Here is a 25,839-nt window from a genome sequence, read left to right on the forward strand (position 1 = left end):
CTTATCATGTAACGCTGACAGAGCCTAACTGGCTTGTTGGGGACTCGTTAATCAATCGTTGTCATGGCTGGAAACTTCCAAGTCAGTGATATTATTAATATTGACCATTAACTGTTATCCATGAAAATTTGTCAGCTTTGTCTTCCTTGCAGGAAGGAAGAATATGGCGGTTTCTTTAAAAAAAAACTGATAGGATTTTTAAATCTTTGAAGTGTTGGAGTGGAGAATCAATACCTGTTGTCGATCTCGTGCCATACTCTCTTTCTGAATCTTATCCTACAAAACGAAATGCTGTATAGCTTTGAAACCACAAAGGACATGACGGCACAAAGGGACAAACGTGTGCTTAAACGATCGATAATTCGGTCATACCGTTTGCTTCACAACACCTCTGTCTGTAGTATCAGATTGTTTCCCGTGTACAGTGACCGTATCAAAGAAGACGAAAACATCAAAGACGAACTGCCCTCGCCGGAGGAGAAGTGTTGATCTAAAAAATATTTCTCTTTGTGGGAACGGAATGTCAAAGAGAAATGTTGTTTAGAACATGTCCAAGAGAAATACTCATTAGAACATGTATCACTCTCATGTAATAAGAGCTAAATTCCATTTTTTTTTACCATGCCGGTGAACCAATTCAATTCAATTTTAATCTCGAATCCTTGAAAGGAGTTAGAAGTAGTTAGGTTCTGAAAAGCCGCGCTATCATTTGAAGTGTGAAAAAAATAAACCGCCCCCGGTGCTGGAGTTGCCAGCATGATCTGTGGAATCACGACACCCGATGTTACAGGATGAGACTAGTGAACCCAATTTTAGTTCGAACTGGTATGAACTGGTTTGTAATTATTGCGTACTTCCCGAAAGTTTGAAATCGAAGATTTCGTTTTTGGAACTGTCCCGTTTCTCCCATTCTTTTTTCTTTAAAATTACATATTGGGACCATTCCTTCAATTTCTCTGAGATTGATGTGAAAGGTGTAGGATCTTGATGTATGGGACTTTGGTTGATTTACAGCAGAATGAATACTGACTTAGAGCTCCTCCGTCGTGTCATGACAATCAACATGGCGACCACCTTTGTGCTATATCCTAGGCTGCTGTGTGATTTCGCACAAGTATACATGTTTGAGAACCTCACATGTATCTTCTAGATCTGAAAGGGGAGGATGGGCAAGCTTAAGAGTCGCTAAGTTGATCCATCTTTTCTTTCAAATTTATCTTATTTCTCTTGGTCGGGAGTACACTGACATATTTCTGCACAAGTTGGGAACTTTGCATATGTTTGACAGGCATGACTTACTTTCAAAGCATTTCAGCCTGAAATCGGAATAAATCTACTTATGTTGAGCTAGCCCTGCCGCAGTAAAACGTTGAACTCCTTCCATTCAGAATCCGGTGGGTAATGTAATCTTGACTCATGTGTCTCTCGCATCTTTATAGACCTCCTACATGTTTCTTTCAGTTGAAGGGGACGAATGCTCATCTATCTTACTTTTCCTTTTTCTATTTGACAAATGCCTAGTCGAGCTAGCGCTATCAACCCTATACGTAAAGCTTTCTGGGACTCATTGACAAACATTGTCTACGTTTTCATATTTCTATGTCTTGATTTTCCTGGCTTTAAAGAACCATCAACACAAATCACAGGGCAGATTCGAGTCTTTCTTCTTTATCATCCAAATCCTTCACATTCAAGCACTGGGTTTATTCTTAGCTTCCTTCACTTGTCAGACATTCAGCCGGTCCCTCAAGGGACATACCCACTCAAACTCCCTGTCTTTGGAAGCTGTTGTTGCCTGACAGATGCATTTGTCGCTTGATCCCTGGTTTCTCAGTATGTTGCCTCTTGCCATTGGGACATGAACCTGCTGACCCCAATAACACTAGATTTGATTATGTGTCAGCCAGCGCAATTTGTCATGTTGTCACCAAGTCATATCTAATCTCACTGTAGAACCGAAGAAAAGTGTTTACTTCTTACAATATTGCTGCATCCACAATACTGTAAAGACTGGAAATCAGAGATGAGAGAGATAAACTTGACCATGAGGCCGCAACACCGTTATTTTGCTGGGCTGACATGTCGCAAACGATTTCCCCCGCTACGTGTAACACATGATGCATCGATCTACCTCCCCATCCATAGCGGAGGGCCCTGAACAGCTCCCAAGGTTAGCGGATTCTCTTACAAATAACTGTACGCAATCGATGAACGGTTTCACACCTCCGGAGATATATCCACATCTCTGCCCGACCAGCCATCGTGCACGGTAACATCAGTCACAAGAACGCCAACACGATCCATATTGCACGGCAGATGCGACGAGGTGCTTCTGATGAGAATTCGCTTTTGAGTTGGAGCGGAGAGCTAAGCGTAGGCGTTTTTATTTCGTACGGATCAAAAGGTCTTCCAGATGCCGCTATCTAGACTTCTGGAGTTTTCTACGGATGAGACGCATCTTGGAATCAATGAGCTTTTGGTGCGAGCGATTAGACCGAGGGGTGGGTACTAGTCTTGACCGATACACCCAAACGGTAACTGTGCGGGTTCAACTAAAATCGATGAGAATTACTGTACTGCCTTCCCATGATACTAATATGTGTAGTTGGGAGAGGGTCGACCTCAGCTAGACAGACTTCCATTCATCATCAGTGCAAAACGCAGCGCGCATCCGGGAAAGCACCAATAGCCTTCCCTGGAGTGTGTACTTCTCGGTGATTTATATGGACCTCGGAGGCCCACACGCAATGTTAGATATGGAGTATCCACGGAAGTGCTGAGTGAAGAATTTCCCGGGGCAAACTACTACATTTAGGCTTGAAGAAGAAGTCATAATCAGGATCCGAAACAACCCCGGGTTCCGCTAAATAAAGCAGTAAGAGCCCACCTCTGTCGTTACGTTCAGTCCTGTGTTCAGAGACACTGCATGTTACAGATAACAACTATGTTGTCTACTGCGAGATATCTTTGACCAAACCGTACATCATGCCGCTTTCGTTGTAAATAATTAATTTCAAACGTGACTTCCATAACAGTGCCAATTCAGTATACATAATTTCTTTCTTTCCCTGAACGTGAGTTTATTGATATTGGCGATTATGTTATTGTGCCAGTTATTTATTGTAAGTGTTGAAAAAGGAGAACAGAATATCGCTCATATAGTTCATGCGGATACAGCTCTCTCTATCTCTTTTTTTTTAATGAATACAGGCAACAATTTTTCCATGAAAACCTCGAATTACACGAAAGCTCTCCGGGCTGTGTACTAACCTTGGATCGACTTACTTTTGATTACAGGTTTGCGATGTTTGAAACATTGTTGCTCCCCTCTGGCTAGGAGACATGAAAGTCATTGCATGCGTTGATATTTTGTCTGTAGGTACTAATGCTCAAAGCCATCATTATTTGACGTGATTATAATCATTTCCGCCCCAGAATTGTACATCTTTTAACCGATTGTCTATCAGAACACCATTTACGAAGGTATTTAAACGTTTAAGGAATTAGCAGTCATCAAAATGTTTTTCTTAGTAGCGAATGGTTACTAAGCAACAGCCATCGTCAACAGGTGGTGTTGTTGCTGAAGGGTACACCATGAAACAGACATGCCCGGGGTGGGTGTGTGGGCGGGCGCACAGAGCCTGGACCCCTCGGAGCGCTGTAGGATAGCCTGGGCAGCCAGAGGTTGTGTAACACAGGTTACACCTGCTCACATACATATGTAACTCGGCGAAAAGGACCTCCATCGTGGAAAACAGCCACATGACTTAAAGTTATCCCATCCTTGACACTCTTCTTTAAACCATATCAAAGACACTGCTGTCCAAAATCCGCTAGTTTAGATGAAATAATTAGTTAGCAATTGTCGCAATCGAGGCTCCGCGAAATTCTATTAGGATCTGTCGAGGAAAAACAGCCCAAAATAGGTCAATGGTCTGTAATTGAATTGGTGTTGAAACAGCCGCTGCGGGAAATGTAGTTTGGGCGTGCGGAGAAGCAATTTTCTAAATTGAGGCGATTTCAGAAGTCATTTCAGCACCAAGGCTGTCACCACGGACCGATCCAAAGTGGCCGCTTTGTGTAGTCGGTGTCGTCATTGGGGAGTTAAATTGATGATCTAAGCCGTGGTAATGTGGGGGCAATTTACCACTAACGACGCGGTCACATTCGCCGAAAGGTCGTCGTGCGATTTGGATGTCGTAGAATTTTCAAGCAGGCTGTGACAGAACCAACAGCTGACAAGGATGTAAGCAAGCCTTTCTGGTAACAAGACAGTCAAGTTTTACAGGATACATTTTGTACATGTGACCGGACCTGTGTTGGTCGTTCTTACGCATGTGCGTGATTTTTTGTTTGTTTGTTTATTCGATCTCCATTAGATTTACATGAAATCTATTCTTCCTGGAGTCGCAAAATTACAATGAAACAAATGTACAGAACAGAACAAAACAAATGTACATGAAAGTAAAACCAACATAACAAAAGGTGTGAGTCTTAATAAAAAAAATAACATAACGCACACAACATTAACTGAAAACTGAACTTAAGTGAACGGGGAGAGGTCAGAGGTCATGGATGATTAATGTAACAAAAACTGTTACAAAAAGAGGTTGCAAAACTGCAAACCATAAACAGTAGTAAATCAACAAGTGGGTGCAGAACTGCACCCAGAATGTGGTGACTATGGCATGTACTCGATACGAGGTGCACCTGGTTTGTCCACCAGTTGCTACATCCTAAGTTTACGTGTGACTAACCCATAATGCCACTCAGAGTTTGGTCAATACACAACATGTAGTGCTCGCTAGCGCTATGATCAGCCTGTCCTGGTAAAAAAAAAAGAATGGTCATCAAAATCCCACAATTCAATTCTTTAGAGTAGTGCATTGTAGATGACATTTTCAAAACAGGACATTATACAATGACGTCAGTACGAACTTCTCAACAGCACTGAGATTCTAATGAAGATGAAGATCACATTCGCCACATGTACTTCAAACAATCTCACAAACACGAATCTAGGACAAACAACAGTTTCCATTTTGAAGCTGTCGAGTCTAAAAGACTACCTACAAAGTCCTTCTATATCAGCTACACAGTCCTATCTATTTATTTATTTACAATCGTATCTTACAAACTTGAGTATGCTGGTGTGCTGCATATCTCATCCTACTGGACCGTGGACCGTTTACTTCTTTTGGAGAAGACGTACGATTGTTTTGCAGGCGCTCGGGGAATATATATACACCGAATACATGGAAAACAGCTTGAGGACGCTCCTGTGTTATAGCCGACTATTCAATTCTTAATAGCCTCATGAATACTTAAACAACACAATAATGCTCCTTACACACATTCATGATGATATGGACTGATCGTCACGTAAACTGCTGTAGTAGGCAAAATTAAAGAAAAAGATATCTCTTAAATTTAATGCAATACTAAATTTATCAACAGTCCTAGATACGAAGCCAGCTTTACTGCGTTGTCGCTATTCTAAAGCAATCATATATGAGTTGAAAACAGATGTGCGATGACATCGTCTTGCCGCTATCTGCAAACAAGATGTCGTTATGCTGGACAGAAAATCTCTTGACACACATGCCGAGTCATTACTTAGTTTGACAAAAAAAGGAAGAAGACTAACCGCCCTGAACTGTCAGATTCTTTTGTGTTTCCCTTGGGGCTGACCGCATGAGTGAGGTCCGGACAGGGCGGTGAGCCTCTTCTCTATCCCATATTCCCACCTCCTCAGCCGCGGCTGAAATCATGAGTCTACTGTCTTCGGGCTGCTGCGATTCCAGCTGATACCGTATACGGACGTACCATTGTAGACATAACACAGGGGTGTTTGTTTGCTTGCATACTATTTGTGACTATTCATGATTTCACCTCATCTGAGGTGTTGGTTTTCGGGCTCCACATGCCTCTTCGGAGTTGATGTATAAAAAACAGGAATTACAACGACCCAAAATATCTTTTATTTTGTAAAGGTTGTATTGCAACTGCGTGTTGTATATAATCCTAAACTAAACTTGTACGAACTAACATCAATGTCACGTACGTAAGAAAGCAGGGATTGGTGCGAAGTTTTGGTTAAGATCGTGTTGTGAGGAATCAAGTGAAGACGGCAGATGTGAGTGTCGCTCGAGTGGCCGAAGCCCTGTCGTCAATCGTCGTGATTTGATGCGGGCTTGACGTACTCCAGGTTTGCGTACTTCCCAATTACGTCTCCCTCTTACATCGCAGATCCAACGTCAAGCAGCCTAACAACCTGGCATCATTAACGGCTACAGCTCTGACTTGATTCGGCTAATGATAACTAGAACGTGCTCAACATGCCAAGTCTGATATCAGGCAACTTCACATTGCGACATTTCAAAACTCAATATCAAGAGCCGCGGCTACGTTTGCTTACTGCCGCTACTGGTGAATCTCCTTCATGTGTTTGAAGTTGAGATAACAGTTGCGAATAAAAAGAAGATAAGGATACTAAAATAACAGGTAAGGGCATCAAAGGGTTTGTCAATATAACAATGAACACTTTGTCATTACGAGACTTTAAAAGGAGGCAAGAATATGATGAAGTAACCATATAGAAGAAAAAACGTAATGAGCTTTTCGGAGCCAAACCGATGATTTCCAAGATGAAAGTAGATATAACACGTGCACACATCTCCATTTTACCACACAAGCGATAGTTAAGACAGCCATAGGAACAATGCGGATGCTGAAAAGGGCATACACATGTTTTTCATGTGCATCTCGGATGAAACGTCTTCATATCCATGACATCTATCAAACCCTCTCTTGTAAACCTACACACGAAGTTTGTCATCACTTCTTTCTTCATCACTGCTTTTTTTTCTTACTGCGCAATTAAAACTGATGTTTTAATAGTGTAATAATGAGTATTCCACTGGGTCTATACTCCCATTGAGCAATTGGTATACATGATTAACCTTCATTACACCACCATCTGTAGGTACACACAGATAGGTTGATTGAGAAGGTGGCGATAAATGTAACCCTTGGGTGCCCCTCAGGAGCCACGGGACCCCACGTGTTTCTAAAGTGGTTATTATGGCAAACTCGAGATAACAAGGAGGTACACACAGAACACTTACGGAGATGGAAGGGTGAAATACATTATCTTGAAGAAAGGTCAGGAGATCCTTCATTGATGGGCCATTTAGACATCGCTAGCAGCCCCTGATCACTTGGGAAGATTGAGGGCCAGCAGCAAGGTTGTATAACTTTACGTCTGAGGACAAACACAGCAACTGTTTGGAGGATGATTCATATACTTCGTGACATGAATATGCTTCTAACAAAACCATTTTTGGCTTTTTATTTTCCCATGCCACACAGGTTCAGAACGTGGAATAACGCATTTATCCACTAGAATATAGAACATGGTTGTCGTAATCATCAAAATTATATTGGAGAGCTCCGTTTATTGCTGTTAACCCAAGCATCATTATTTTTCTCTAGGGAGAAATATGATCATTTAGGATTAAGGAGTGGCTTCGGTGTCGAAAGTTTAATGGACAAACGGATTAAAGAGCTCTTGGGAACCTCATGTGTATTTACCTTGGGAATTACTTTATGTTCACAAATTAGTTTCATTAAACAAACCATGCTGTATAGAATTAATCCAATGGCATTAACGATTAGGTGGTGCATGTCTCCTTTAATGACGAGGGGCACGCGATGCAGTATGAAGTCAACAAAACTCTCGCGAACAAAAATGCCTTTACAGTACTTTCTCGGAACACGGGAACCACCTGATCAGCACTCCCAATCCACATCACGTATTACATTTTGATCTTCAATATGTTGATTTCATATTGTCTTTGTCTATAGACGTCTTGCTCCAAAAATATGCGCTAGATACGCCTACACCATTTTAATATGTCTACGAAACAATACATCCATTGTTAGACTTGTCAAACCCGTAAAAGGTACACAAACACTCCTTTTTTGGTGTGTGTAAAGATTTGACAAAGATTGCAGATTTCATGGCTTCTAGTTCCAACTGGAATAAACCTCACACTTGTATTCCTTCTAAATGTTCTTAAGATGTGTATGTCTTTTTAAATCATAATATTACATCGTGCATCATATTCCTATTATAAAATCAATGGTCACCCGCTCTAATACAATTTTGGCCACTCAATGGTCGCCGTCCAGTGGAAAGGAGGCCTTCATTTGCTACATGAGCGTCAGTATTTTGGACTTATCTGTCCACCAAGGTCGCCACATGGAGGATCCACGTGTCGCACAGACACTTTGCCTGCGGCACATCCCGACATGCACTGGGAGTAATTGGTACCGTGACAGCAGCCATTACTATTTAGCTTCAAATTTCGGACTAACCGAACTTGTCGAACGTCATTACAGTAAAAGCACATTACGCTTGGCAGTGAACATAAAGGACGTTAGCAAAGAACCTCCAGACAGACATTCGGGACATGGCATGGCGAAACCCACTCTGGTGCTTGAGTGCTCGCGACGCAGCAAACAGACACTGATGTGTTACCTTTGACTGTATATGTAAGCCATTACATGGTCCTGTCGTCTGCGTCCTGAGTTTGTACTTCAGAAGTTCAGACTTCAGAAGTTGCGGGATGGAATTCTGTAGGACTAAGTGGCCTTTTCAGTATATTCCTTACCTCTATAGTCATAAAAAGTACATTCCCATTCCTGTTGGGCACTTGCTTTTAGCAACAAGTCATATTTTTCTCGACATTTTGCACTCAGAAATCTATTTGTCCACATAGAAAAAAATGGGTGACGCTGAGATGCTCAAAACGGCATATATCGCTCGCTAACCAAAAACATTGATCATAGTCATTGGTGTAAATCCTTTCTACATTTAGCTCACTTCCATAGTTACATAAGCAACACCTGGAAAACGTCGTATTTTTTTCTGGTTCGGCCTCCACCTTCAGTTTCCATGGCATCGTATGTAACATACCCTTCGTATACGATATAGATAATAACTTGAATATAATTAGATTGCCTTGCCAACACATGCTCCGAAAATTCATTCTAATTTTAGCTTGCCACCATATAAGGCAAACGTGTAGTTCCCATTTGTTCCCTTCGGTGCTGTAGAATTAGTTCATTTGTTAACCCCCTAAGGCAGAAGGGACCGATTCTAGATCACCAATGACGCTCTCACCATGGAGGTAGAAAACGTCCATGCTCTTACTAAAATTAATATCACATTTAGCACATTTTTTATGTTCTTTTTCCGTGTGTCTACATGTACATGCAACGTTGCATGTATATGATAGGTAAGCACTAACATCTGATTTCCTTTAAATTTGTCAGAGCACTTTGCAACACACCATTTTCGATAGTATGCGTCGCATATATTGCTTTCTGTGTCCCACGATCGTAGTATTTTACAGCCCAATCTGTTGTTTACTGCTACTATTGATGAATGTTCACATTTTCAGTACGTACCAGATGATTTACATGAAAAAATTCTCGTCGCCATTAGACGGATTAGTCATTAGTATTCAGGAGAGCCGAAAGGCCCCTTTTAACTCCTGCTAGTCAGTAAGGCACCACAGTAGACATTATCTGCTACAGGTGCTCGTGTTTTCATTTCCCGTCTCCTGTGTCGCCGAACACTCCAACCCCGAGGAGATTTGCCTGTAGCCATTATCTATTCATGTCCCTTTGCGTAGAAATGAGAGCATTGCCATATAAGACAGCATCCCTGTGTGTTGACCAATGTGACGTACCTTCTATATGTATCTGTATAGCCAGTGTATTACTTCTCTTCATCCTAGCACACCAGTTTGGCGGCTGGCTGTACAATATTACACCGAACGACCTGTTACACAAGATCTGCACATCTAACTGGAGGCGTCGTTTAAAGCTATCTAATGATGATGCCCCAAGTGTGCTTGGTGGTAGCGAGCTCCACTCTACGATCATTCTAGTTCTTTTCTGAGAGGTACATACACTCATACACTTGAAAAATTGTTGTTGTCTGCTGATGGTTGGCCATTGTAATCTTTTATAAACAAAGATATTGTGGCTAGTTGGGGTAGGCGGTCACCGCAGATGAGAAGCCTGGCTGTCAGAGTAGCTCGTAGTCAAATAACGTTACGGTCTTCAACCCTAACATCTGCTTGAAGATTAATTCGGGGATAGTGCCAGACGTTAAAAGTTTCTTAAAACGAAAATCAGAGCGGAACGTAAACAATATCAATGTTAGCAGATTTCTTACATACTACCATAGCACGGAGTTGATGGTCTGAATAAACTAGATACATAAACCTTTTTTTTTTCAATCATTGAATAATTAAGCTGTTTTATCGCGTTTTGAGATCCGGCCCGTACGCACATGTAGACTGTTTACAGTCTGCAACCGCCCCCTGGTCAGCCTTGGGTCTAGTTGACAAGCCAACTCCGCTCATGACCTGACGGGAAGAAGGCAAACCAGCTGTTTTTCCAGTCAGGTCTGCTCAAAATGGAGGCTGACAAGAGTCAGCGGTCTCCGGGGTTATCCACATACGTCCCTCCGTCTTGGGCGGCCGGTCTGACGGGGATTCCACAGTGTAGAGTCCAGGTGAGTCGGTCTGTGTTGTCAGGATTTGTTGCCAGCCGGACCTTGAACTCTAAAGCTGTGGATGGCATGTTTTCAGTCCAAAGGTCAAAAGTTCACCATCCTGATTTGGTGTGCGGCACTTCACACACAGACTGTCTCCTACTGAGACGATGTTTCCTGGTTTATTGCACGACAATTTGTTGGATAGATGCATAGATATCGTAAACGCCAAGGGTATGGCCATGGGGGATCTTTCCTTGATCGGTTTATGTCGACCGGCCCGCCTAGTTCGACAGTGAACTATGGCACCCCATTAAGCCCCAGCCACATTTAAGACAGTTAATGTTAAGTATCCATCGTATCATATATGCTAACCTCTGCCAGTACTCTCTTTTACGGTTACAGTCTGTTATCAGTAGTTGAGTGCTAGCTATAGCAGTATTAGTCTATTTGATTGATAATTTGCACTAATCACTAATAGTCACCTGGTTGAGTTGAGCTAGCATGTTATTCAGACGGCTGCCAGTGAAAATTAATCACAGGAGACAAAGTTTAAGTTCCTGTGGCTAATAGATACAAATTTCCCACTTCATAGTACCATACCGACTATCTCCATCTAACGTTCAAACCGAGTTATGCGGAAGAAGGCAGGTGCCGTAAAGCGGCTCCATGCTGCGAAATCTCAATATGTCAGAATTACAGCTCATACATCGGCTCTTATCAGATGTCTGGAATGGAAAACACACGGAGGCGTGCAGTTGTCTGACTCTATCTGTAATATCGGAATTGCCTTTCCTTCAGGATGGTGTCTGCAGCTCCTACCATGTTCCTAGGTGGCGCTGTTGCTCAGGGATTGTCAGCGCTGCTCTGCACAGAAATAGTGCACAGAAATACATATATATCCTTTCTTATCCTAACTATGGTTATGTACAACCGATCTTAAGCTGGTATGTCACACCGAAGGGCGGTTATACCGGCTATACCGATAAAGACACAGATCTTTTTTTTACCTTCATTTGCTTAACATAGTAACATGAAAGGTGCCAATTATTTGCTTCAGCTTGGTATGTGCAGTACCCCAATCCACCGCTGGGAGGTGCCTGGATTACCAGACGATCTGGAACTCTTCATAAAACGAGAAGACATGACGGGATGCGCCTTGTCAGGTAACAAGGTAAGGATAATGCCATCCTCACGATTATATCAGATCACCTTACTCTGTAAACTGCAGAATGGCTGAATAGTTTTTAGAACATGGCCACCTTTCCTCAGCCAATCAGGAGCCTGTATTTCTTGTGACTAAATCCACATAGTGCGGTCCCCAAAGGGACAGGGGTGTACTAACCAACGAATAAATTAGACTAAGTCGGAGACGCCCATGTACTAACCAACGCATAAATTGACTAAGTTGGAGACGCCCACCATTCACATGCAAATAAAATCAATTAAAAAAATTATCAACACAGGAAAACAGCAATTTGATCAATTTTCCTGTACATCTTTATTCAAAAAGATAAACAAAAGAAACTCATGACAATGAAAGTGAACAACGAACAAAGAATGAATAATGAGTATGAATGAAGCAAAAAAAATCAGAGGGTTTCTTACAAATGTCATACATACATACATACATACATTTTTAATGGATAAAAAGGCAACTGCCTGTGTGATCCATATCTGAAACCATAAAACTACTACATTACAATAGATAAATTACAAAAATAATAAAATATACATTGTCCTCGCTAATACATGTACTTTGGCGATAGTTACTTAAACGTTCAGATCTACAATATTAGAGTTGTACTTATAATGTCAGAGTTCAGAGTTGTTATGATCAAGTTATAATGTCCAGAGTTCAGTAGTTTCTAACATTAAACGTTCAGATTTACAATGTTCAGAGTTGTACTCGTCTTGTAATGTCCAGAGTTCAGAGTTCTTATGATCAAATTGTAATGTCCAGAGTTCAGTAGTTTGTAATACCCAAAATATCAGAGTTTGTAATGTTCAAAATTCAGAGTTGTAATGTCCAGAGTTCAAAGTTGTAATGTTCAGAAGTTGTAATATCTAATTATGTGTATTCCGTCCCCCTCCAGTAACTGTCCAGTCTTGACTTAAAAGAGTTAACAGTGTCTGCTGCCACAACATCTGCGGGAAGGCTATTCCAAGCATTTATTGCTCGTACACTAAAAGAGTTTGATCTAGTTAACTTCTTCGCTTGTGGTTTGGCGATTTTGTATGGATGGCCTCTGGTACGTCCATCTACGTTTAAGTTGAACAGCCGGCCTGGGTCGACACGGTCGAAACCCTTGACGAACTTGAAGACTTGTATCACGTCACCTCTTTTGCGGCGGTGCTCAAGAGTAGGAAGTTGCAGACGACGTAATCTGTCCTCGTAGCTGATTTCTCTGAACCCAGGTACAAGTCGCGTCGCCTTGTGCTGTACTCTATTCAGTAGCTCCTGGTCACCTATAGAGTATGGACCCCATATCACATTACCATACTCTATAATGGGCCGAACCATAGTTTTGTACAACAGGGGTACGGTTGTCTTGTCAAGCCGTTGAAAGCTCTTCTTGACGAGTCCCAGAATTCTGAATGCCTTGTTAGCAGCGGCGGTGCAATGCGCATGGAATTTCAGTTTCCTGTCAACGATTACTCCCAGGTCCCGCTCCTCGCTGGTTTCTTCCAACGTGGAGCCTTGGATTTCATATTCTTGGCAAGGATTACCATGCCCAATATGCATGCGTTTACACTTTTCGATGTTAAAGCTGAGCTGCCAGTCTTTGGACCAAGCTGCCAGGTTGTTAATGTCTGCTTGCAGGGTGGCAACTTCGACTGGAGAGTTTACTCGACGAAACACCTTGGCATCATCCGCAAAGAGGTGACAGGCACTGGTAATAGTCCCGGGCATGTCGTTGATAAAGACAACGAAAAGAAACGGTCCCAGTACAGATCCCTGGGGAATTCCACTTGTTACCTTGGCCCAGTCTGACATTTCACCATCAATGCATACTCGCTGTTTTCTGTCCGTTAAGAATGCCCGGATCCAGCCGTGTAACTTGCCGCCGATAGGACCATACTATTTTCGGGGTGCTAGGACATATTGTTCAGACTTCCGTCAACATTTCCGTAGCGATATATGGTAAATCACTTCCTCGCTGGATGTAAATTACTCCTTTCTATTCAAAAAGCCCGTAATCTAAAGCGAGGGTTCATTGCCAATGTTGGGAAAAATTGCATTGCGGTTTGCTGCCCTCCTGCCAACCGCGAACGTTCATCACATGCAGTTTACGCAGGAAATGTGGACAATATGCCGTTTCAGTAAATAACCTGACATCTAAAATTGTTCATTTATGAAGTGCAAAAGCGTGAAACATAGGCCGTAAGCCATGGAGGTCGTTGACCTTTGTTGGGACGCCCCCCTCCCCACAAAAGTGCCAATTCATGTCACTACAGCACACATGTAGCTTACCACACGATTAGACGGTCAACCTACAGTGTAATTTGAGTTTCTGTGAATATTTCAACAATTTTAGATGTCAGGTTATGTACTGAAACGGCATATTGTCCATATTTCCTGCGTAAACTGCAATTGTGATGAACGTTCGCGGTTGGTAGGAGGGCAGCAAACCGCAATGCATTTTTTCCCCAACATTGGCAATGAACCCTCGCTTTAGATTACGGGCTTTTTTTAATAGAAAGGAGTAATTTACATCCAGCGAGGATATGATTTACCATATATCGCTACGGAAATGTTGACGGAAGTCTGAACAATATGTCCTAGCACCCCCGAAAATAGTATGGTCCTGTGTCTATATTAACATAATCTATGCCAGGATGTAATAATCACTATTTAATACTCCTAATTAATAAACGTGTGGAACATTGCATGCAAAACAAACTAACTTTTCTTAAAGTGTAAAGCATATTATGTTTTAATAGGTTCTAAATAAATTTAGTTGCCTAGAATGGTAAACAGAAATATACCGCCCATAATAAAAATGGGAGCATCCACATGAAAACAAAATGAATGTCGCTTCGCCAGCCACCAAAAAACTTCGCGAAGTACACACAGACGTGTCTGTAGGTACTCCGGTATGCTTACCTGGCGGGGTCTCAGTGATCCCGCCGGGTAGAGCGGTATTGTTATCGTCTTGTACGATTTATCGTTTTGTGCGCCCTTCATTGGGTTACTATTTTTTGTTTGGTTCGGTCTACCATTAAACAGGCCCATAGAAAATAAAAGTGTCCATAGAAAATAGAAGTACCCATAGAAAATGGAAGTAACCCATAGAAAATAAAAGTACCCATAGAAAATGAAAGTAACCATAGAAAATAAAAGTGCCCATGGAAAATGAAATTAACCATAGAAAATAAAAGTGACCCATAGAAAATAAAAGTGACCCATAGAAAATACAAAGTGCCCATAGAAAATACAAAGTACCCATAGAAAATAAAAGTACACACAGAAAAAAACAAGTACCCATAGAAAATAAAAGTAACCCATAGAAAATACAAAGTACCCATAGAAAATACAAAGTACCCATAGAAAATACAAAGTACCCATAGAAAATACAAAGTACCCATAGAAAATAAAAGTGGAATAAAAAATACTAAGTGTACTTATGGGCCTTCGTATGTTGTAGATTATCAAGTGTAATTATTGATTTTAAAGTCGTTCCTGGAATTGTTGATGCTTCGTTCTTTCGGACAGTTAGAATGTCACTTGTTCTCACAGGTGTCACGGTATTGAAGTCACGTATCCGGAGGAAATTGTACATCACAGACTTCAACATATTCTCACGGACGTTGGTTTACCGGAAATACGATCTCGAGATATCATCGACGTCATTTCCGGATATCAGCATGTCGATGTTGACGGTGATGATGTAGAGAAAGATTACGGTGCGTAAATATATCATATGATGGAGGCCCTGTTCTGCATTTCTGTTACTGCATCATGTACTTGCGTTTCATTTCTCTGTGAACGTTTCACTCTAGCTACATCGAAATAAACAAGCTTATTTTTTCACTTTTACAAACATACTGTACACTGATAGTGGGGTTTTTTTCTCCCCGATTTACGCAGATATTGTTGTGGACGTCGCCATGGCAACAGGTGTGATCTTGGACCCGCACTACGGTGGCAGAGCGGTCCGGGGGCTCTTGCAGCAGTTACACACTAACCGCCACAGGTTCAAGGGCAACAGGCTCTTATACATTCACACAGGTAATCACACTGGAACTACACGATGTATACAAATTTGAAGAAGGCAAACAAACAATAAAAATGTGACCCGTTTTATACACTGAAGCCGATGATTCAGACGAATTCTTGCCATGTTCCTTAACCATTGAATTGTACATTGTAGTGCATAATTATGAATTAGATTTTCTGAGTAATGATTGATTTCCTTTTTTCCTATACCAGGCGGAATTTTCTCCGTGTATGAGAAAAGGATGCAGGACTACCTTGAGAAGAAGCTGGGGAGTGCTCGGGTTGTGGGGTGGGAGGACGGAAACACGGTCCCTTTCTTCGCGTAGTCACCTGGCGTGTTATCATGTCACGCGGCGGAGAATCATTTATCCATATCAGATAACCCACCAACGTGTATGTATGTTATATATATGAAACTTTGGATTCCTTACTGTCAACTTATATGCGCCATCTTTTACCTGTCGTTAACTTTCTCACGTTTGTGACGCTTAAGGAAAATAAAGGGATTAAAATCATTTACAACAGATAATTTGTAAAACTTGTAAAATCAGTCTTCACTCACAACAATAAAATGGTTTGAATTTCAAAAATGCAATTGTATCAAATACATAATGTCCATGCCGAGTCGTCTTTTATATTATGCCGTTGATTGTAATAAACACAAAAGCGTATGTTAGAGCCACAGGATGGAAACTGTAGTATCGTACCGCAGTCAGAAATAGTGGATAGTTATCAACACGTACATCATCTAGAATATTTGATTCTGAAGTTCCCCACTTGTGAGATCTGCGTCCAGATTTGATAACTTTTTCTCTAAGATCTAATGTTACGGCCCAGTCAATATATCTAAAATTGTCTCCTAAATCATACCGAGTTGCTTGACTACGGTAAGTGTTTTTTTTTGGGGGGGGCGTATCAAACTTGGCTTATTTTACTGATTTGACTGGCATTTCAACTATGCAAGCGAAAAACTCGAAACCGACACATTATCACTGGCGACGGTATGGATGTAGATTAGAATGCGAACATCCAACAACTGCCGTACACAGCTTGCTCAAACTTCACAGAGTTTGCCTGACAGATTGACAGACCTATCACATATGATATACTTACTTCCTGTGGTTCTAGTACTCTCTGTGCAAGTCATATAGATTATGGGTCCTTTAAAAGACGAGAGTGTAATGCATATGGCCTCAATTACTGCCTACTTTTATAGCCGGAGGAAACATAATTTATTTCTAGTACTACCAGATCAGTGGAGCAGGTGAGCTTTCCCACACTCCCAGCAGGCTGTGCGAAATCGACGTGGCACTTCCACTGCGCCTGCGCGGACCTATCGTCTCCGTTTTGCAGTGAAACTTGGCGAGATGTGGCCGTCCGGTGCGAAAATCCTCCTGTTCCTAGTCCTGTACCTCTCCGGAACCTCTGCTCTGTACTTCCACATCGGGGAGACGGAGAAGAAATGTTTTATAGAAGAAATTCCGGACGAGACCATGGTAGTAGGTGAGCGAGAGGGCGGTGCGGGTTTTGTCGGGTTGGGAGGGGGGCGGTAGACAAGCATGTTGTTCCTGTTCAGAAACATGCAGACAACTACGAATGTTTATGGCCCTGTATGTAGGTTGGAGAAACGAGGTCTGAGGACACGAGAAAACTAGTTATCCATAATCTTAGCGTATCGTTGTTACCAACTTACCCTTTGTGAATTCAGGTGTACACACGTATCCATGCCATATGTTGATGCGTGTAAGACTATATACTCTCTTTCTAGTCTTAAAATATATGAAAGCCCATATTCATAGGATCATTCCAACATGGTCAGGTTTCTATGTTCACTGTTCACTTTTATTATGTAGAAGTAGGAGTACCATATTTTCCCATGTATTTACTATAGGTGTACCTCAACTTTGTCAGTTTGTGTGCTTTTTAAATTAAACTTTAAAGGCCCAATGGTGACATTTAAGTATGGTCAGAATATCATCTGTGACATACTCTCAACATCATTCTCACCAAATATTGAAATAGATTTTAACTCACATTATTCCAGACAAATAGATGATGAGCAGACCAAATAAAAGGCTGTTATTTAAAATACATGTTACATGTAATTATGAGGTGGCACCAGCTGGCACAGGGCTAAGTGTACTAGATAAGCAGCTGTGCTATTTAATTGTCTAATTTCACTTCAATCACTATCCATACTTGTTACATTTAAGGTGTGGGTTGCATATTAACATAAGAACGTATGTAAGTAAACAGCCTCACAGTATTCAGATAATTTCCTCTCATCATGGGCCATTGGTGTACATTGTATTTAAAATTGCTTTAGCAAATCTTACCTTAAATGAAAAAAAATGACAATTTTGAGGCCCATTTGTCAACTGTCTGAAAATATTTTGGGTGGTACAAATATAGATTCCCATGTATTGTTGTTTAATTTCTGCAAGAAATACATGTACATGCATCAATCCTTAGAATGGAACTCACTGGTATCTCCATTCAACATTCTAGAATTATAAACTGCGGTAAACTCACATCAATTTTACTGCACCACAACAGGGAAGTACAAAACACAACTGTTTGACAAGACGATCAACGACTATCTACCGTCCAGCCCCGGGGTGGGGATGCACGTGGAGGTCCGTGACCCAGACGACAAGGTCCTCCTGTCCAAGGCGTACAGCTCTGAGGGGCGTTTCACCTTCACGTCACACACCCCAGGAGAACACGTCATCTGTCTGTTCAGCAACTCCACTAAGTGGGGGCTGTTTGCTGGAGGAAAACTGGTAATGCCTTGTTGATAACCTTCCCCCTGCTGCCTAGCCCTGTAAGTGTAACTAATAGATAATTGCTTTCCAAACAGCAGCTTTAGTAATATGACATGACATGAGATAGTGATTCAAGTGAGGACTATGATTTTAGGGCATGTTTTTTTTGTGGGGGACCCCATATTATGAAGAGGCCTTGCTGGTTATAATGTAGCGTATTGCAATTAAAAGAAAAGGGGTAAAAGTGTGGCTCTGCGCAAACACGGAACCCCTGGATTTTACACCTCATCCGAGAAGACACACCTAACTGAAGTTAGTTACTCACTTCAAGTGAGGAAATAGATTTTTAAATCTATTAAAAATAAAAATAAAGGCATGTTAAAACATGCCTTTCCTCAGTCTTAACCACTTAGTCTTAACCACAAGACGACCTTGTTGCCTCAATGTTTGACCGTTCTGTGTCCTGTTGTGTTTTCCAGCGGGTACATCTGGACATCCAGGTGGGCGAACACGCCATCGACTACTCCCAGATCGCTGCCAAGGACAAGCTGACGGAGCTGCAGCTGCGAGTGAGACAGCTGCTGGACCAGGTGGAGCAGATCCAGAAGGAACAGAACTATCAAAGGGTGACTTTTCTATTTTTAGTTTTTTATCATTTAGGAAGGAAAGCTCTATTTAACACATATAATTTGTCTAAATCAGATAAGAATCTTCAATCTGTTGCATACTTTTTGGAGCTCTAAATTTGCATGGATAGCGCTGGTAAATTTTCAGAGCTGTAAATCTGCAAAGCGAACACTGGTTAAGTGTCTGCCCACTCCACAAAACATAATGTATGCATAAACTTATAAAAAGACAATATATGTTATGGTTATGCCTTCTACTTTAAAAAAGGCTAATAGTGTGCTGACCATTTTTATGTTGTCTGCATAAGTGAGCTCCATTACATCCTACTTCCTAGCATATCTTTCGATGTAGTGAGAATATGTATGATCTTTGACGTTATCTTGTTTCTCCGCAGTATCGTGAGGAGCGTTTCCGCCAGACTAGCGAGAGCACAAACCAGCGGGTGCTGTGGTGGTCCATCGCACAGACCATCATCCTCCTGGTCACCGGCTTCTGGCAGATGAGGCATCTCAAGAGTTTCTTTGAAGCAAAGAAGCTTGTATAACACAGATTTTCTCCAAACTAGCTCCTATTGTCCACTTAAAACATGCAAAGATTGGCCATTTTGGTCACATGTACTCAGTCACACTTGATTGGTGGACTAAATCTGCTCTCTTATTGGCTACAATTAATGCTTCTGCTGACTCTGTGTTTTTCCATTGGTTTATTGGAATCCACTGTATATTGGCATGTTTTTAGTGGAGTAAAGAAAATATTATAAAGAATATTGGTGTTTATAGTTTATAGTTGGGTGACTGAAAGTAAAGACAGTGCTGAAGATTTGCATTTTGGATGATTGCTTCTTTGTTATGACTTGTAGATAAATGGTAAGTGTAGAAATGTCCAGGTGAGATATAAATGTAGTAACTATGTTTTGGTGAAATTAAATGGTACATCTTCAGACATTGTATGATGATAAAGCTTTTGAGTCAGATGTACTCAGAAGTCTTGATAGCAATAAATAAATACATCTGAAAGCTGTTATAATTTTTTTTTCCAAAGTTGTCTTTGTTGAAGCAAATTTGTTTTCTGATGTCTGCTTTATCTCGTGGTTCAAGGTTTGTTTTTATTTCCATCTTAAGATGGCGGTGTAGAAAAATTTGTATCTCAGCACATCCCAGTTTTCCTGGACAGTGTACTTTGTACTTTTATCACTCAATGAACATTGTAGGTGTCCATTGTGCAGGGCTTGGTGAAGTGCAGTGATTTGAGATGAAACTAAATGTATGTAGAACAGACTGCTGCTCAAATACAGTACCATGCAGTCTTCTTATTCTCGTAATTTGGACCTCACTTGATTGTATAGATGAGTAATGGGATCATAGTCTGCTTGACTTTTTTTTTTCAATATAACTTTGTGCAAAAAGAAAACTTTAATATACTGTAAGATTCCTTATATTTCTCAGCTACATTGTGTAAATCATCTTGGTGCAGTTTCTGTTCCTTTTTTCTTGGGGAATGACATCAAGTAGGGACTAGACATGCATCTTTTCAATGTGGAACACTGTGTGATAGGCTGGAGCCTCTTATTTATCAGTAAGGTTTGTGTGTCAGATGTAGACAAGATAAAGTACTAGTATCGTATCTTCTCAATTGGATTTAACTGTAATTGTTTCAGGTAGTGTACATGTGGTGGATGGAAATACAATGTTATAAGGAAGTTGTGTTTATCGTAAGTCAAACCCCCAAAGGGTGTGTCAACCACTAGTGTGCTACTCTGAAGGGCGGTTATACTTATACACATACAGACACATATGCTCCCTACCACACATGGTGTTGTCCATTATATTGTACACAACAATACCAATAAGCCCAAGTAATACATGAACAATATCAAATGACAACACAGCTTGGCCAGCAGCCATATTTTTTTTAATCTTTCATGGCTGTCAGTACCCAGTGATCCTGATAGTGACATATTCCTAGTAGTCTGTCCGTACAGATAAAAGCTGAAATACCTCCGTGGTCGGAAGCTCGTCCTCTGTATACTACATGTTCTAAGCAAGTAGAAATCGCTCCGATTGCCCATTTAGTTATACATTATGTAATACATCTTCATGGCGATTTCCACATGTCTGGTCGTCATTGTTATATCTGAATATCATTATTTCCAGTAAGTTCAGCATTGGTTTGCTTCTGTCTCTGATATATCGATTTGATTCTGCACCCTCTGTGCGTATGTTGTAGTTCAGACAACACGGGATTTCCTAAGTTCAAAACAGCCTTACGTTTGCCTATCTGTTAACGTTGACGTTCATGTTCATGAAAGGAGCGACTTGACAAGGATAAGAATAGACTTCGTGTATCGTCAGCGTATACCTTAATGATTCTCATGCATTTGAAATTAACTCTCAACTGTGCTTTTTTACTCCAGAAATCAATGTGGTCATCTGCATTGCACGATATCATACAATACTGTTTGAGACATAGAAGTATTCAATTCGTTGCTTTTTAATAGAATCTCGTGATAACAGTGAACTAGTGGGTTGGTCTGTCGGTTCATTTGTTCCACGTGTCGATCGACTAATCATAGGTTTCGTCAGTAAGAACTACACAGGCCTATGTGTGCCTTAGGGTGTGTGTTGAGTGTCCGTTGTGAATGCCAGGGTCGTGGGTCTGGTCCTGTTCTGGTTTGGTCCGGTGTCCTTCCGGTCAGTTCATCCGGAAGTACAGGTGCCGATCCTGCTCTCCGCGTCTGCGTCAACCTTACATGTGAGGTTTGGCTGACAAGGGCACCGCCAGAACCGTCTGTACGGACAAGCAAAACCTATCATTAGTACGAAATGGATATAACAACTTATCTTAGACCTTAGCTCCTTCACGACTCATGTCGCATTGGTCGACATAACAGTGCTCCTCCAGACAATGCCAGAGTTTTCTGTCTTGTGCTGCGACTTCCATGTCTTTTATTGTTCAATTTGGCCATCTAGGGCCATCTAGAGAGAGTCCCCAGCCGCCCAGAGTGAGAACTCTCTCCAGAGGGCCAGTTCTAACCGTGACGCTTTTGCTGTCAAACACTCTGCTTGGAGATTATTTTCCCTTTCTTCTGTACTGTGTTTCTAGGTGTGATATTGAGTCTTCAACGGAATCGTTCCCCTTCTGATTTGCAGCTATTTTCGCTCATCCCCCAAACATATAACCCAGGTAGATATGATAACAGGCATCTTAGATGATTCAGGGAATAGCCAACGTTTGCGTGAATGTCTAACCTGACGCCGGTGAAGGGATAGGGCAGGTAGTTACTGGAGCTGTGGCAGGCCTCGCCCTCTTCCCCCATCTGTTTGCAGACGGCCGGGGCGTCTCCCATGTTCCACAGCGCGCAGCACCAGCCCTCCCCGCGCGCCTCGATACACTGCTGGTCAGACTCACATATCTAGATAACGGAACATTCATGATACAATCTTACAGTTCACCCATATGTCTACAAGGTTTAGGTTTTTTCTCATTTTTTTAATTGAGATACACACAACGCTACCAGCGGGCAAGCCCCCCCCCGCTGTAGTGCTTGTACAACTGTGTGGCCCAAGGGCTACAGAAATGGAGATGGGCGCCATCCCTATGCTCTGCACAGAGTAGAACGGGACCTTTGAGATGGTTTCCCTAAATCTGTACTAGAAATGTGCACCAGCCTGTCCCAGGACTCGCCACTGCAGCAGTGAAAAAAAAACTCCTAATCTTTTTTTGCTGAATTGTATCGAATTGCGGCTTACTTGCGCGTCGCCTTTGTGTGTTTTTCTGATTCCGATATGTAATCATTCTAGCTACGCAGTAATTCAGACCTATAGCTAGGTCTGCCTAGATTCATCAGTAATTGTACTGTTCTGTAATACAAACAGACTGAACGACATTGAACGCACGTCTACTAATGGTGCCACACCGACGTCCGTTTGAAAAAAAATTGTTGGCAATCGCATCGACAAGGTACATAAGCTTTTCAATAAAGTCATAGGAAGCTGTTGCAGGGGTACTCAGTAATCTGCACTAAATCAGTAAATCTAGGCTTGCCTACGGCTTGACGTATACATGGCTTTACTTTTTCCATTACATTCTGTAGGATCTGTATTACGTTTCACAGTAACGGTAGGATAGGTATCCATTACACCCAGAAGTTCCCATTGACGTGTGGTACATGAAAGGCTGTACACCCGAGGCGCGACTGGTCGGTTAATGCTCAAACGGAGGGAGTCAAACTTTAAATGCAGGCAGGATTGTTTGCCTAAGGCTGTCTGATAAGTGAAAAAGATAGCCTTGAATCGGGTAACATTATCGACTGAAGTTACAGTCTTCTGTTTTTCAGGCGTTGTGTATAAATAACTCTAGATTAGTTCCCTTCCGAAAGATATTTAGAGTGTTTGGCCAACTTTCCCTTACTACATATTTTTTATAATTTAATCCATAGAGGCATACGTTCCTTAACTTGTCGGTAAACCGTGTTTCAAAGATGTAATGTACGTCACATGCCACATTAGGTAAAGAAATTACTCGCATTATACTCAACGTTGCTCTTGGTAAACTTACAACGTGTTTGAAACATTCGGGAGCGGAGAGGTTGGGCCATAGTTGGGGACTAGTTGGCTGGTGATTGGGAGTAGGTCAGCATTATTGGTCGGGGCGTAGTTGGCTGTCAAATTTATCTCAAATTTTACTCATTTCGATTCCTATCGAAAGGTGGAAGTAGATCTGATCAGACTGCTCCCGAACTTCTGCCAACATTGGTTGGTTGGTTGGTTGGTTGGTTGGTTGGTTGGTTGGTTGGTTGGTTGGTTGGTTGGTTGGTTGGTTGGTGGTCGGGAGACTGTCCTGAATGTGTGACAGGGCCGTTAGCCTTCTGTCACATATTCTGAACCCTCCCACGACATTGCTCCCGACCGGTCCCCAACCAAAGTCGGTGCTGGATTGGGGTTTCAATCCGATTCCAGTATGCTCCAGTATGTTCGCATTCAAGCAGCGTATGATGAATTTCCCTAATTTGATTTTCAAAATTTGTAGTCGTCTTGCGCAGACGACTTTTAGAGACTAATAAGGAAATCTCGCCGACCAACTCCCAATCACAGATGACTGAGCTCACGACCACCGTCTGTACGGCAAACCGACCCGAACATTGTACACAACTACAGCGCAGCAAGAACTTGTCGGATACTGTCAGAAAGACTAAAACCTATATTTGTCGTAGTAATGAGAAGAGAAGTGAGGCATAAAACTAAACTTTTAGTTTCGTACACGATAGGAAGGTACTAATACCAGTAGCAAAATGTAAAAGTCGTAATATAGATGCAGTATTGAATGAAGACAAAAGCTAAGGAGAAATAGTAAGAAAATCGTCTTTACCCCTGTGATGACGATGGACCCAACGGCTCGTGGAGCTACAGAGGAGAGAAGCAAGCAAGAAGTCAGAACAGACGACCAAGCCGCGAGAGATGTTGCCATGTTCGTGCCGTACAGATGGTGGTTCTTCACACTCCCGTTTCCGTGGACTTTCTTAAAGTCTCCTTCCAAAAAACTAAGGGGTTTCAGCTTTATATTGTCTTACCGTGCGCCCACTGTAGTATTATATGCCCGTATCATACTACCATTTACTCCTACTTTTCACACCTTTAAGACCGCTTGTCGTCACTGACATTATCACCTTTCCCACGTTAACACAGGAGGGTAAAGCTGTCTGAGCACAGGACCGTCAGTTCAAGAAGTGATCACATAACAGGTGATACTTTTCTAGGTCCATAGACATGTTATATTGCCATATATGTGATACACAAGATTACCAACGCTTTACTCCAGCTCAGCGTCTTAAGTAGCCGTCAGTCGGGACGGTATTTCTACAGAACGATAGCGGTAATTCGTCCTTCATGTTTACACTTTGTATGACGACACAGAAAAGTGGTTCAGGCGTTTCTTACTGTTTAAAATCAGGGCGATTAACACCTACTGTAACACCATACCGTCGGTGACTGCATCATAGAAGTTGTTTTTTCCATTTTTCTAAAATTGACCATGACCTCCCGGACATGTAAGAGATGTTGGATAGTAGTTGGCCTTGGTCTTTATGGCGTGTCCCTTACAAATGCGCCATGCAGGATAACCGCTTATCTTACAGGTGTACGTGCAAAAACGGAGAGAAAATTAAGACACGGGAGCCATTTGAACTTGAAGATGTCTGTATCCTGACTCTTGGTTCTAGTCCAACTTTTTATAACCGTGGGCGTACCTATTTCTCAGAAAAAGTTACTCTAGCTATTACCTTGAATCATTCCACTTTCTAAGAAGTGGGTAACTCTGGAAATACGTACTCATATGTTTTCACATTACGGTAGGATATAGCTTTGAACTTAGTCTACTTTGTAGGTAACAACAAACTGAAGTTATCCCCTCAAAACTGCAGGGACTCTGGTAAAGATGAAGCTATGGACAATTAGGTCAATAAGAAATGTATGTTGGTCAGCTTTACATTCATATCTGATGCACTGATGCTGCAATTTCCCTCCCTGAATATAGGGGGAGGGCAACTTGTAAAGGTGCGTATGCACCTGTTTTGCCCTCCCTTTCACTTTGTGAAAAATCGAAATAAACAAATAAACAAATTGGCATGCAACGCTGTAGGGTTGACTTGCTGTTTAAGG

The 25,839-nt window shown here is 41.7% G+C and overlaps 2 protein-coding genes and 1 long non-coding RNA gene across 3 annotated transcripts; 2 read left to right on the forward strand and 1 right to left on the reverse strand.

The window, feature by feature from the left end:
- The first annotated feature begins 15,258 nt into the window (after nucleotides 1-15,258).
- Nucleotides 15,259-16,347, forward strand: LOC109462937. The gene is made up of 3 exons (XR_002139793.1): nucleotides 15,259-15,478; nucleotides 15,663-15,803; nucleotides 16,005-16,347. It is a non-coding gene; the product is annotated as an uncharacterized LOC109462937 (long non-coding RNA).
- A 738-nt stretch (nucleotides 16,348-17,085) lies between these two features.
- LOC109462972 (transmembrane emp24 domain-containing protein 4-like) lies at nucleotides 17,086-19,816 on the forward strand. Its single transcript, XM_019759619.1, has 4 exons — nucleotides 17,086-17,294; nucleotides 18,348-18,574; nucleotides 19,036-19,182; nucleotides 19,578-19,816. The coding sequence occupies exons 1-4, from the start codon at nucleotides 17,159-17,161 to the stop codon at nucleotides 19,725-19,727; spliced, it is 660 nt and encodes a 219-aa protein (XP_019615178.1). The 5' UTR covers nucleotides 17,086-17,158; the 3' UTR covers nucleotides 19,728-19,816.
- A 2-nt stretch (nucleotides 19,817-19,818) lies between these two features.
- Nucleotides 19,819-24,649, reverse strand: LOC109462973 (toxin MIT1-like). Its single transcript, XM_019759620.1, has 3 exons — nucleotides 24,551-24,649; nucleotides 22,432-22,595; nucleotides 19,819-21,970 (listed from the first exon to the last, which is right to left on the reverse strand). Exons 1-3 carry the CDS (start codon nucleotides 24,647-24,649, stop codon nucleotides 21,880-21,882), a joined length of 354 nt encoding a protein of 117 aa, XP_019615179.1. The 3' UTR covers nucleotides 19,819-21,879.
- Nucleotides 24,650-25,839: the final 1,190 nt, after the last annotated feature.

The sequence above is a fragment of the Branchiostoma belcheri genome, unplaced genomic scaffold (genome assembly GCF_001625305.1).
Source record: "Branchiostoma belcheri isolate BF01 breed outbred unplaced genomic scaffold, Haploidv18h27 scaffold120, whole genome shotgun sequence".
In the NCBI taxonomy this organism is placed as follows: domain Eukaryota; kingdom Metazoa; phylum Chordata; class Leptocardii; order Amphioxiformes; family Branchiostomatidae; genus Branchiostoma; species Branchiostoma belcheri.

Coding starts and splice junctions, on each gene's coding strand:
- LOC109462972 (XM_019759619.1), top strand. CDS start 17,159: ATGTGGCCGTCCGGTGCGAAAATCCTCCTGTTCCTAGTCCTGTACCTC. Junction 18,575..19,035: donor TGTTTGCTGGAGGAAAACTG/GTAATGCCTTGT, acceptor TGTGTTTTCCAG/CGGGTACATCTGGACATCCA. Junction 19,183..19,577: donor AGGAACAGAACTATCAAAGG/GTGACTTTTCTA, acceptor GTTTCTCCGCAG/TATCGTGAGGAGCGTTTCCG.
- LOC109462973 (XM_019759620.1), bottom strand. CDS start 24,649: ATGGCAACATCTCTCGCGGCTTGGTCGTCTGTTCTGACTTCTTGCTTG. Junction 22,596..24,550: donor GGTCCATCGTCATCACAGGG/GTAAAGACGATT, acceptor TCCGTTATCTAG/ATATGTGAGTCTGACCAGCA. Junction 21,971..22,431: donor TATCCCTTCACCGGCGTCAG/GTTAGACATTCA, acceptor TTGTCCGTACAG/ACGGTTCTGGCGGTGCCCTT.